Source organism: Suncus etruscus, chromosome 17 (genome assembly GCF_024139225.1).
Source record: "Suncus etruscus isolate mSunEtr1 chromosome 17, mSunEtr1.pri.cur, whole genome shotgun sequence".
Classification (NCBI taxonomy): Eukaryota; Metazoa; Chordata; class Mammalia; order Eulipotyphla; family Soricidae; genus Suncus; species Suncus etruscus.
The window spans coordinates 10,744,889-10,759,132 of NC_064864.1; the positions used below are offsets into that span (position 1 = coordinate 10,744,889).

Below are 14,244 nucleotides of genomic sequence, written 5' to 3' on the forward strand. Positions count from 1 at the left end.
AAAGAGAAAAAATTCTATTTTAATTTATAGTAAGAATACGATAATGCTAAGACTATCACTGCTTGCTCCTTTAGCTTTTGTATACATATCTGAAAGCATAATTATTCCTCCATATATTATAAGCAATGTAAATAAAATAACTTACATTCAACAGGTATGGTCTTAGATATTCAAGTCTTAGAAATTCAAAGCATATATAGAGTAACACTTATCTTACTAGAACAAAAGGAGTATGAGTAATGTAATTGTAACCATTTGCTATATGTGATTTACCTAATAAGTATTTGTGAATGGCTATAATTCAGATGTTGAGGGTGAACCTTTATATAATGGCCCCTGAAGGCTCTTATTAAGCAATAAAAAAAAATAGGAACAACTAGATTCCACTGGAAACTGTCTCAAAAATACTGCATTTACCCTTAAAAAACAAAAAACAGGGCCCAGAGAGATAGCACAGCGGCGGTTGCCTTGCAAGCAGCCGATCCAGGACTAAAGGTGGTTTGTTCAAATCCCGGTGTCCCACATGGTCCCCCGTGCCTGCCAGGAGCTATTTCTGAGCAGACAGCCAGGAGTAACCCCTGAGTACCGCCGGGTGTGACCCAAAAACCAAAAACAAACAAACAAAAAAAAACCCAATATAACTAGATATCTGAGACAACTGCCAAGAATTCTAGTTCTGATTATGTATATATGTTTGTTTTGGGGTACAATTGACAGAGCTTAATCTCTGTGTTCAGGGGTCACTCTTGAAAATGTTTGGGGGACCCTATGTAGTGATGGGGGTCAACCATGTTTAAGGGGTCAGAGAGATAGTACAAAGGGTAGGACATTTGCCTTCCAAGTGGCCATCCTGGGTTAGACTCTCAGCACACAAATGGCAACCAGAGAACACCAGGAGTAATTCTTCAGGGCAGAGCCAGGAGTAATCCCGGAGCACTGCTGAGTGTGGCCCCCAAAACAAATCAAGCAAATACAGACTGACTGTATGCAAGTTAAGTGTTTTAACCTGTACTATTTCTCCAGCCCCTCAAAAAAAATTTTTTAAGCATAGACACTATAAATGGAAATGTATGATGTCCATGTAAACTTGTTTTTTGTTTGTTTGTTTTTTTTTTGGTCACACCCGGCAGCACTCAGGGGTTACTCCTGGCTATCTGCTCAGACATAGCTCCTGGCAGGCATGGGGGACCATATGGGACACCGGGATTCGAACCAACCACCTTGGGTCCTGGGTCGACTGCTTGTAAGGCAAACACCGCTGTGCTATCTCTCCGGCCCCTAAATTTGTTATTGTTTAAAAACTATATTTATTAATTGACTGATTGGTTTATGGGTCACACCCAGTGGTTCTCAGAAGTCATTTCTGGCTCTGCACTCTGAAATCAACTCCGGCAGTCTGGGGTACCTTATGGGTGCCGGAAATTGAACCCAGTCCCTCCCAGATCGGCCATATGCAAGGCAAATGCCCTACTGCTGGGCTATCTCTCTGGCCCCCATGAAAACTTGTCACTAATGTACTCTCACCTAGAAGGTCAATTCAAACTGCCAGCACTCATTCTTTTACAATCAGACTTTTATTTTTGGCTCATAGAAAGAAAACCATGTTTCAAAATGCTAACTACCTCTCAGGTTCAGAAAGAAATCATCTTAACAAAAGCAGTAAGTGTTAAGAGAAACCAGTCACAAAATGGCAGGTTATTCTGAATAGAAGAAAATGAAGGGGCCAGCGAGGTGGTGCTAGAGGTAAGGTGTCTGCCTTGCAAGCCCTAGCCAAGGAAGGACCGCGGTTCGATCCCCCAGCGTTCCATATGGTCCCCCCAAGCCAGGGGCAATTTCTGAGCGCTTAGCCAGGAGTAACCCCTGAGCATCAAACGGGTGTGGTCTGAAAAACCAAAAAGAAAATGAAACGAAATCCAAACCTGCAGATTTGGGAGGTGGCAAAAATAGATCCATTGTGATATTTTATCTGTTCAGTTTCATTTCTTAGACCACACCCAGTAGTGCTCAGGGCCCATTCCTGGCTCTGTGCTCAGCGATCACTCCTGGCAGGACCATATTGGATGCCAGGGATCAAACCTGTGTTGATCTAATGCGAGGCAAGCACCGTCCCTGCTGTATAATATTATCTCTTTGGCCCCCTGGACAAACTGTTAATTTTGTACTCAAAACAAAGCAGACACACTGCCCAACTGCAAATTACAGGTGACCATTTGTAAGTATTATGATCAAAATTTAGACAAAGGAAAACATCACAGTGATCCAAGCTATTTGCCACCAACAGTGGTGACCTAGAAGGATCATAATAAATCCTTTAATTATATTTTGTTTCCCGAGTGATTGAGACCAAAACATTAGTCACAAATAATTGATCAAAGGTGAAATGGAAAGAATACATAAGACTGGGGAATTAATTGCAGATATATATAAATCATACTTACAGGCCCCATGATTGTTGCTTGCCAATGGAACACTAAAATAAACAAAGGAGTTTGGAGTCATTAATCAATATCCAAACCATATTATTATTGATAGAAAATCCTAGATACAAGTCAGATACTTACAATCATCTCCTACAGGTCCAGCTGAACAGTGAGCAGGTGGGTCACGCTGTAGATCACTTAATTCCTGAAGCAAAGCAATGAGTTCATTTAATGAATTAATCAGATTAAATTGATTAGATTAAATTAATTCCTTTCCCAGTGACACAAGCCTAATAAGCTGTGAAGACATAAACTACTGGCTTCAGTTTAAAATCTTTCAAGACAGTTCCATTCAAAATATTAAAATATGACATTACTCTTAACCATAAAGCATTCATGTGACAATTTTAAGCCTTGAAAAAAAATCAAAAGAATCAAAACATGTTTCTTTTGACAATCCCTAAGGGCAAAAACATCCTGAATATCTACAGTGTTGAAGGAAAAAAACTAAAAACCACTAGGCACAAAATTCCTAGTTCAATGGCTTTATAATATAACAAGAGGTAGGGTCAGAGATTGTACAGCAGGTAGGGTGTTCGCCTAGCACGAAGCCAAAATGGGTTAATCCTGGGCATCCCATATGGTTCCCCAAGAATTGCCAAGAGTAATTCTTGAGCATTGCTGGATGTGGCTGGCACACACAAACACACAACACACACACACACACCAAAAAAAAAAAAAAAATTAAGGGGCCAGAGCGATAGAATAGCCAGGTGTTTGTCTTGCATGCAGCTGACCTAGATTAGATCCTCAGCATCCCATACGATCCCCAGAGCCTGCCAAGAGTAATTTCTGAGTGCAGAGCCAGGAGTAAGCCCTGAGCTTATTTTATTTAATATAAAGTGCTAAGTGCTTGATTGTTGCCCTATGTGCCCCCCCATAAACAAAAACAAAACAGACAGTGGAGGATATCAGAGAGAAGAAAGGTTTAAATCCACTATAAAGTGTTAAATATTAGCACTGAAGAAACTAGTTTGAAAGAAAAATCAGGAAATTCTCAGAAGGAATGCCATTTAAATTGATGCTGAAAGAAGCAAGGAGTTTGTTGTGGGAGAAAGATAGTCACTGCCCAGAGTTGCCTATGATGAGGTTAATTCTATCAGGTAGCTAGAAGACAGGCGTTAAGGTGAAAATAGAACACATTTTAAGGATCCGAGTTGGGTAGCAAGTGTGGCGGGAGGGATTTAAGGCGCAGTATCTGCTCTAAAAGCTCTGATAGTCTATAGATTGGATTGATTAAAGATGGAGAAAAGAACAATAGATGAGTGGCTAAAGAAACTTTGGTAGATCTACACAATGGAATACTATGCAGCTGTCAGAAAAAATGAAGTCGTGAAATTTCCCTATACATGGATGGACATGGAAACTATCCTGCTGAGTGAAATAAGTCAGAGGAAGAGAGACAGAATAATCTTGCTCATCTGTGGGATTTAACAAAAATAAAGGACATTATTGTAATAATACCCAGAGATAATAAAGATGAGGGTTGGAAGGATCAGCCCACGATATGAAGCTCACCACAGAGAGTAATGAGTACAGTTAGAGAAATAACTACACCAACAACTATCATGACAATGCTATTGAGTGACAGAAAAAGAATATAGCCAGGGGGTGGGAAAGGAGGAAGATGGGGGCATTGGTGGTGGAAAGTTGCACTGGTGAAAGAGGTGTTCTTTTTTATTTTCTTCCTCCCCCCTGGGGTGTTTTTTGTTTGTTTGTTTGTTTTTTGTTTTTTTGGGTTTTGGCTTTTGGTTTTGGGGTCACACCGGACAGCGCTCAGGGATTACTCCTGGCTCTACACTCAGAAATTGCTCCTGGCAGGCTTGAGGACTACTATATAGGATGCCGGGATTCAAACCATCATCCTTCTGCATGCAAGATAAATGCCCTACCTCCATGCTATCTCTTCAGCCCCGGGGGCTGTTCTTTTTTTTTTATATAACTGAAATCCAACTACAAACATGTTTGTAATTCTGGCGTTTAAATGAAGACATTTTAAAAATAAAACTGAATAAATAGATTTACATTAGCTACTACAAGCAAGAAAAAGAAAAACGGAGCTTGGGATATATTTAAACTTCATTAGGTAAAAGGGGAAATATCTGAGCTATCTGAGATACTCTGAAGGGACTCTCACTGCGGGATTCAAGGAGCAAGTTTCTGCAGATCAAGTCTGGGCATCCCAACTCATCTGTCACACAATCTTGGGCCATTCATTTTTTTCCCCTCTCCAAACCTCAGTTTTCTGATAATGACAAGAGGCATTACTATCATCACCATCTTCTATAATTCTTCTAAGCATGTGAAACACATATATCTCTTGCACATGTAAGCTTTCAAATAAGTGTTAAGATAATATGGAATTAACTCCTCGAAACACTAGAAACTGAGATTCCATATGACCCAGCAATGCCACTCCTAGGGATACAGCCCAGGAACCAAAACACAATACAAAAATGTCCTCTGCACTTCTATATTCATCATAACACTATTTACAATAGCCATAATCTGGAAACAACCTAGGTGCCTGACCACAGAAGAGTGGCTAAAGAAACTGTGGTATATCTACACAATGAAATACTATGCAGCCATTAGAAAAAAAAAATGAAGTCATGAAATTTGCTTATACATGGATGGGCATAGAGATTATTTATGCTGAGTGAAATAAGTAGAAGGAAAAGGAATAGACATAGAATAACATCACACATTGGGATATAAGAAAAACATGAGATAGTATGGTAATAAAATCCATAGACAACAGAGAGAAGGGTCAGGAGGTCCAGCCCAGGTAGGAAGCTTCCATGAAGAGCGGTAAGTGCAGGTAGAGTCGAGAAGGGTCTACAAGGACAATGATAGTTGGACCTGATCTCTATGGACAAGAAATAGGTGCCAAAAGGGGAGAAAATGACATGCAAGTCATGTCTCCTTTGGCATCAGTGCAGACCACAGTGTCAAAAAAGAAAGAAAGAGAGTGAGAGAAAGAAGCAAACTGCCTGCTCTAGAGACAGGGAGGTAGGCAATAGGAGACAACATTGGCAGGAAGGGTGCACTGGTGAAGGATGGTGTACATTCTATAAATGAAAACCAAGCAATTAGTAAAAAAAAAAAAAAAAAAAAGATACTATGGGATTAATAACAACGAATTCTCTAGTAGGAGAATACACTAATAAGTAGTTGAAAACATTGAAGAAGCAAGTCTCAATCCCTTTTCTTTTTTGGGGGTGGGGGGTCACACCCAGCAGCGCTCAGGGGTTACTCTTGGCTCTGCACTCAGACACTGCTCCTGGCAGGCACAAGGGACCATATGGGATGCCGGGATTCGAACACCATCTGTCCTGGATCGGATGCATCAAGGCAAACGCCCTACCCCTATGCTATCTCTCCAGCCCTCTATCCCTTCTCTAACATGTCTCAGTGAACAATTTTTAATCTGAGCTTTTAGGACAATTCTGAAAATAATCATCATGCCCAAATTTTTAAACATGAGCAAACAGAACTGGGTACATAGAGCTTTTTTTTTTTTTTGCCCTGGTTAGTTTCTGTGTATATAAAATTTATTTTTGGTTTTGCGTCATACCTAGCGATGCTCAGAAATTATTCTTGGCTGTTTTTTTGAGATCACTCCTTGTGGGACCATATGTGGCTGAATAAAGAAAGAACTTGAGCAGTTGCTCGTAAGGCAAGCTCCTTACCTGTTATACTACTGTTCCAGCCCCTAAAAAACTAGTTAATTAGAAAATATTAATAAGTCTCCAATGGTGTTTAAAAGCTGTTAATGATTTGCTTGAATATAACTAATATACACTATATGTGTGATTACAAAAATACATGCACATAAGTTACATATTAATTGTTTACTAACGAAACCCAAGAGTATTTTATATGAAACAGCCTTGAATCAGGCTCAATTTTCCAACGGCAGACTGCTTTCAAATTCCTTTATTATTACAGAAAAATAAGGGTTATTGTGTTTTGTATTTTTGTGCCCTGTTCTTATATATATATATATATATATATATATATATATATATATATATATCCTTGATCAGATTAAGTTCAAACAAAATGCAATATCCAACACCCTAATCCTTTTAAAGGTCAGATTATTAAGTGCATTAAAATTCACTGATAGGAAGCGGAGCTGGCCTTTGCTTTGCATATGCTGACCTGGGTTGGATGCTCAGCATCCCATATGGTTCACTAAACCTGCCAGGCTGACCAACCCCACCACCATCACCACTAACCCCCCTGAGCACTACCAGGTATAGCCCAAAAACAAAACAAAACAAAACAAAAAAGAAGCTCACTGACAGGAAAGAAAAAGCTGACAAAACATGAAGCAGGCTTAGTAACCATCACTTACTGTTAATAAAGACACTAACACTTTGATTTACCCAGCCTGGATATTTTTTTTTGGGGGGGGGGGAATCACACCCGACAGTGCTCAGGGGTTCCTCCTGGCTCTACGATCAGAAATTGCTCCTGGCAGGCTCAGGGGACCATCTGGGATGCCGGCATTCGAACCACTGACCTTCTGCATGTAAGGCAAGCGCATTACCTCCATGCTATCTTTCTGGCCCCCAGCCTGGATTTTTAAAGAGGGTCTAAATTTGTAATGTTCTCTAGTTTGGAAATAGTAACTGAGATGATGGTGCATAAGTAACTGAAAATAAAAGTAACAAAATATATATCCTCTTGCATCTAAAAAACAGAAATCTAAAACCTGAAGAAAAAAAGCAAAGAAAAACATTGTAAATTGAAAAACGAAATGATATAGTAATTAGTTGAAAATATGAAACAAACACAAATTACAACTAAAAAAAAAATCATTCCTTTTTCAGTAGTCAGTGTACTTTCAGATAAGACACCAGTGGTAGCTTCTGCTAGTTAAATTCTCTCTGTGGGAGCTAGAGAGACAGTACATAGATGAAGGGATATGCCTAGATACAGATGAACCCAGGTCTGCAACTAGCAACATATGGAGAAGAAAATCAAAGATATTGAGCCCAAAAGCTCGTATATGTTAACAGATGCTTACTTTCCCTCCTTTTAGGCATTTTATCTACTGATTCTGCCACAATGCTTTGTTTATTTACAGTATTTCAAATCAATGTTCGGTATTATTGAAGTACATAAAAATAATTAAGGAATAATGTGATAAGCAGAGAGCTAACAAATTTCAATATTTTAGAAAAACAAGATTTGGCAATAGGATTTAGAAGTCAATTACTACTTTATGTATAGAGACAGGAGGCAATTAAAAAAATTTTGTATGTTTGTTTTGGGGCCACACTCAGTTATGCTCAGGGATTATTCCTGGCTCTGTGCTCAGAAATCACTCCTGGCTCGGAGGACCATATGGGACACCAGTGCTCAAAGCCAGGTCCGTCCCTGGGTCAGCCGCGTGCAAGACAAACTCCCTATCACTGTACTATCGCTCCAGCCCCTCTTAATAGATGGTAAAAAAGACAAGTTGAGGGAATTAATATTGGGGGACAAGAGCACATTCAACTGTATTCAGAGTCCACTTCTGTTTCTGTACACAGGATGACTGACTCCTAGTAGGGTTTAGGGGAGCATAAGGGGCGCCGGGGATTGAACTGAGTCAGCTTTGTGCAAGGCTTACCTGCTGTTCTATCCATCTCCCAGGCCCTAAGTCAGGGCTCTTTAAAATACCAGAATGGGGCTTAGAGAGATTAGTACAAGTTAAGGCCCTTGGCTAGCATGTGGCCAACCAGGTTCGATTGCCAACACTGCCACAGTAATCCCTGAGCACAGACCCAAGAATAAGCCCTGAGTACTGCTAGGTTGGCCCCAAACCAAAAAATAAATAACAGAAATAAAACACTGGGGTGGTCTTAAAAAATATGAAAGGATAATTAAACTACTTTAAAACACTGGGAGGGCCAGAGAGGTAACTCAATAGGCTGGAGAGCAAGCTTTGCAAGCAGGAAGTCCACATTTGATCAATAGTGCTAAAAGGTTGCCCAGCACCCCTAGGACTGACCCCTGACCACGAAGCCACAAGTACACCCTAAGCACCTCTGGGTGAGGTTCAACCACAAAACAAAAATACAGTGTGGTGACCAACCCCACTCCCCCAGGATTGAAGCCAGGGTCTCATGTGTGTATAACATGCTGCTTTCTGCCATTGAGTGACACCCTTGACTTACAGGAGGCATTTAAATAATATAACAGCATCTAGAAATAAATCTCAGAAAGTGTTAAACACACATCTTATAAGCAGAGGCCTTTCAGTTCAATCAATCCTTGATACTGTATAACCCAACAGAGATGGAAATCGCAACATCCTTGGATGCTGGGGTCCTATATAGCATCTGTGGGTCAAGCAGTGCTGCATCAAAGTGCTCAAGCATTTCAGGAAAGGGCCCCCTCACTCTTTCAACAACGCTGGGGAGGCCCCTCAAAATAATATTATTAACTTATTTGCCTCTCCTCAATTTTTTTTTTTTTTTAGGTTTTTAGGTCACACCCGGCAGTGCTCAGGGATTACTCCTGGCTCCAGGCTCAGAAATTGCTCCTGGCAGGCATGGGGGACCATATGGGGCGCCGGGATTTGAACCAATGACCTCCTGCATGAAAGGCAAACTCCTTACCTCCATGCTATCTCTCCGGCCCCAACCTCTCCTCAATTTTTAACTTGCAAAATGTGAAGTTTCACTGGTGTCCAAAATTGCACCAAGTCATACAAAATTCATGTAAGGAATTTTTGCTTTTCCCCTAGGAGACCTCAAAATTCCAAATTATCTTTCTGTTTATCTAGGATGCCACTGACCTACTTTCAAGAACTAACTTTCGATTGCATTTCTAAAGGGAGTCTCAGGATTTGTGCTAACCCACTCTCAAAGTGAAGTCATCTTCCAACCACCAGTAATCCTTCCTGCCAACGTTGCCCATACATAGAGCTGCACTTTGCAGCAAGGACAAAAGTGTTTTCATCTGTCTCATTCTCAATTTAACCAGCTGGGCTAATTATAGCTGAGATTTATTAAGCACATTCCATATCCTTTCTAATCAAATTATCATTTTAATTTTATACTCTCGACCCTCCCCATGTTGGAAAGATTTAATTTAATGACATCACGATATGAGGCTAATAACAATCCTTATCATTCAGACGCATTTGGTGATGGTAAAACTAGGGCATAAAATTCAAGGATACCTTCTTTAAAAAACAAAATCTTAATAAGTTACATTTTAGGGCCAGAGGTGTTTGCCTTGCTCAGCACCCCACATAGTCCCCCCCATGCCTGCCAGGAATGATCCCTAAGCAAAGAGCCAGGAGTTAAGCTGGGTGTGGTCCAGTCTGGCCTTACCCTGGCCAAAAAAAGCAAAAAGAAAGAAGTCCTCTGATTTCTCAGAAGCTTAAAAGTAGGGCTGCAGAGATAACTCACAGGGTACAAACATAGGAAGTCTCACACAGGAAGTCCAGATGTGATTCCTGGTACAGCTGGGTCTCCCAACCATCAACAGGAGGGATCCCAAGCAAAGTACTAAGATTAGTACTCAAACACTACCATGTGTGGACTAAAAGAAAAAAAGAAAAAGCTTTGTCTCCAAGAAAATGCATAGAGGTTCAGTCTGTAGGATCAACTTCTGAATGTGTCCAGGAAGAGTTAGAATAGGGAAATTAAGCACTGCAAACACAGTCTGCATTTGGTCGGTTCCAGTCTCTATTCTTCAAAGAGAAGTAAAGCAAGCAGTGAAAAATCATGGGTTAACTGGCCAGCCACACAGCTGAAAACAGCAATCATGGGAGGAGAGGGCGAGCCAATTCCTTGTTCTGCCAAGCCACGCCAGCTGCACCCAGCCACCCACACCACCATTTCGACAATGGCCCAGCCTCACCACTCAACAACGGAGTTCTGCAAGGACACACACACACACACACACACACACACACACACACACACACACGGCTGAAATCATGCCACACAAAAGTCACTATATCAGCCACAGACCTTGCAATTTTGCAATTCCTAGACCATAACTGTATACATTGCAGGCGGCACACCACCTCCACATTTTTTTTTTTCCAATTACTGTCATTCCGGTAGGAACACACAAATTTAGACATCAACCTGGATTCAAAGCCACCTAATGTTCAGAAACAAGAACAACAGATGATCAACTGGAAACAAATCACTTAGCAGATCTTCTGACGATGACTTAATGACCTCATTGAAAGATACATAAATTTTCACGAATTTTCTTATAACTGTACTTTAAAAAAATAATTGTATTTCCCCTTACCTGTAAACAAGCAATATAAATTATATTATTTTGTGCTGCCAAGGGAGTAGGCTTGGGAATGGGTAGGAATCTGGGGACAGTGGTAGAGGGAATTTTCCACTGGTGGTGGGATCGGTCTTGGAACAAATGCATCATGAGCAACTATGTAATATGTGGTTTTTAAATAAAGTAATTTATTTGAAAATTATTTAGAACACTTCAGCCTCCAGGAATAAAATGACTGGAAACAATGCTCAACTGCTACCAGTTCATGGTTTGATTGCTACCTGCCCACACATATGAAAAACACTGAAAACAAGAGCTTTATAGAGTCCTATGAAGTTTCTCCAAGGACAGTATTGTGATGTATTAAGGAACTGATATACAATACCCTGACTGACAAAAACTTTGCCTTCTTGTTCTTTTTTGTTTGTTTACATGTTTTGGGGCAACACTCACTGGCACTCAGGCTTACTCCAGCCTCTGGGGTCAGGGAACCAATAAGGAGTGGCAGAAAGCAAACCCAGGTTGGCCATGTGCAAGGCAAGCACCTTAGCTGCAGCACTCTCTCTCTCTCTCTGGCCTCAAACTGTCTTCTTTGCTTAAATTTAACAATAAATCTGAAACATTGAAAAGATCTGCTAAATCTAAACTATAACCACACCACAAATGCAGGCGCCCTGTTCGAACCAGGCCAGATCCAAAGAATCACGTATTTTTTTTTCTTCTGAATGAGATATAAACCAAGTTGTGAAAGATCATGGGTACATCAGCCAAGCAGCAGAAACCTGGTTATCTCGGGAGAAGATGGTTCGAGCCCATGCCCTGCTGAAGCCACAGTTGCTGCCTCCATCACCCAGAATCACCATTTCCCAATGTCCCTGCCTCATCACCCACCTACGATTCCCTTTGGAAACACCAAACTACCAAACTTCAGGTACACTGGGTTGAGATCACCAGGGCTTTCTTGGAGCGAGTGTGGGCATCCTCCCCCGCATCATCCTTCTTTCAGGAGGCCTGCCAGCTGATGACATGCCCCTGAAGATCACAGAACCAGTAATAGTGCTCTGAATTTCTGAAGAACTTCGTTTGTTTGATGCTGCTGTCATCCCTACAGAAACACACCCATTTAACAGATTGGAGAGTTAACATGAAGAGCTTACTAAACCTACTGCCACTGTATTAATGATTTCATTGGCGATATGACTTTTTTTGAGATATTAATTTTCACAAATGTGCGTGCTACTTATTTAAACTTTCTTCTCTTCCATTTTTATTTTTATTTTTTTCTATTTATTTATTTGGTTTTGGGGCCACTTCCGGCCTCACTTAGGAGTCACTTCTGGTTCTGTGCTCAGAAATCACTCCTAGCAGGGGCAGGAATGATAGCTCAGTGGTAAGCATTTGCCTTACATGTGGCTGATCTAAGATGAACCTCGGTTCAATCCCCAGCGTCCCATATGGTCTCCCAAGCCAGGAGGGATTTCTGAGCACATCGACAAGAGTAACCCCTGAGCGTAACCGGGTGTGGCCCAAAAAACAAAAGCAAACAAAAAAAAAAAAAAAAAGGAAATCACTCCTGGCAGGCTCCAAGGACCATATGGGATGCTGGGGATTGAACCCATGTCAGCTGCATGCAAGGTAAACACACTACCCACTGTACTATTGCTCCGGCCTCATCCTTTCTTCTTTTACTAACTTTGCTCTCACTTATCTAGAAACAAATCATTATGGTCAACTCTATGATGCATTTTCTTTAAATAGAGTAAAAACAAAGCGCTGCTCAATTCTAAAACGCTACATACATTTTTGTCTTATTTACTTCTTATTCCAGCCCCTTCAAACTAATAGCTTTTGTACTATATTGTGGTAAAACTAACTCTTATTTACTAAAGGATGGATTACTGTAGCACAGAAATGGTTAATGGCACTGTTAATTTACCTGTCATTATAATAGCAATGTATTTCCATTCACTCCATCTAGGCAATGATGCCAACTCAAAGGAATGCTTCTATGTAAACGTGGTCTCCCCTCCACAGCTCTACAAAGCTTTATTATAGAAAATTACACATGAAAGAAATGGAGAGCTGAAGATAGCATAGGGGCTATGCTATCTATCTCTGTGAAAGGTGCTTAAATTTCACATAGCCAACCCAGCTTTGATCCTGCCATCCCCTTATGGTCTTCTGGGCCCACCAGGAGTGACCCCTGAACGCAGAGTCAAGAATAATCCCTGAGAACTGTTGATTGTGGCCTTGTAGTCAATACAACTTTTAAAAAATAGTGAACCTTGGGGACAGGAGAGGTAGCAAAACAGTAGGGTGTTTGCCTTGCACAATCCAGGACAGACAATGGTGTATTTTTTGTTTGTTTGTTTGTTTGTTTTTGGGTCACACCCGGTGGTGCTCAGGGGTTACTCCTGGCTGTCTGCTCAGAAATAGCTCCTGGCAGGCACGGGGGACCATATGGGACACCGGGATTCGAACCAACCACCTTTGGTCCTGGATCGGCTGCTTGCAAGGCAAACACCACTGTGCTATCTCTCCGGGCCCACAGACAATGGTTTGAATCCCAGCATCCATAAGGTCCCCCGTGCCTGTCAGGGGTGATTTCTGAGCACAGAGCCAGGAATAAGCCCTGAGCACTGCCGGGTGTGGCCCCCCTCCCCCAAAAAAAAGTGAACCATGAACAAGCATTTTCTTTTCTTAAACTTTATTGATTGATTAGTTTTGGAGCCACACCCAGCATTGCTCAGGGGTTACTCCTGGCTCTGCACTCAGAAATCGCCCCTGGCAAGCTGGGGGACCATATGGGATGCTGAGAATCAAACCGGGTTCCTCCGGGATTGGCTACATGCAAGATACATGCCCTTCCTCTGTGCTATCCCTCTGGCCTCTTGAACAAGCATGTTTAAAAAGAAGCTATTTACCAAAGGACCAATTCGCATGTAAGTAAAGACTGAGCTGTCTTAGACATCAAGGAAATGGAAATTTCAATGTAAAAGCTAAAGTGTCCAAAAAGATAGTATAGTAAGTACAGTACTTGTTTTGCATGGAGTCAACCTAGGTTTGCTCCTTGAGTACTATTGGCTATGGACCAGAAATAAAAATAAATTAAAAAAAATATTTAGGGGCCGGGTGGTGGCGCTAGAGGTAAGGTGCCTGCCTTGCCTGCGCTAGCCTTGGACGGACCACGGTTCGATCCCCCGGCATCCCATATGGTCCCCCAAGACAGGAGCAACTTCTGAGCGCATAGCCAGGAGGAACCCCTGAGCGTTACCAGGTGTGGCCCAAAAACCAAAAAAAAAAAGAAAGAAAATGTAAAAGCTGAACCACTAATTACCCAAAAGAACGGTTAAGATAAAACATAACAAAATTTCAGACAAAAGCACAAATTTTCAAAGATGTAAAGGGACTGGAACTCTCAAATTCTATTGCTATTGAGAAGAAGAAAAGCTAGACCGTGAACAATCAAGAGAAATAGGAATACTCAATGGCCGAGCAATTCTGC

At 41.2% G+C, this 14,244-nt stretch overlaps 1 protein-coding gene across 1 annotated transcript in view; it reads right to left on the bottom strand.

Moving 5' to 3' along the window:
- The window catches only part of UBE2D1 (ubiquitin conjugating enzyme E2 D1), a 45,873-nt gene that overhangs the window by 12,815 nt on the left and 18,814 nt on the right, over positions 1-14,244 (bottom strand). Inside the window, exons 2-3 of the mRNA XM_049790529.1 lie at positions 2,562-2,625; positions 2,439-2,470 (exon numbers count right to left, since the gene is read on the bottom strand). Of these exons, the coding sequence (XP_049646486.1) occupies positions 2,439-2,470; positions 2,562-2,625 (96 nt within the window). The remainder of the gene's footprint in view (positions 1-2,438; positions 2,471-2,561; positions 2,626-14,244) is intronic.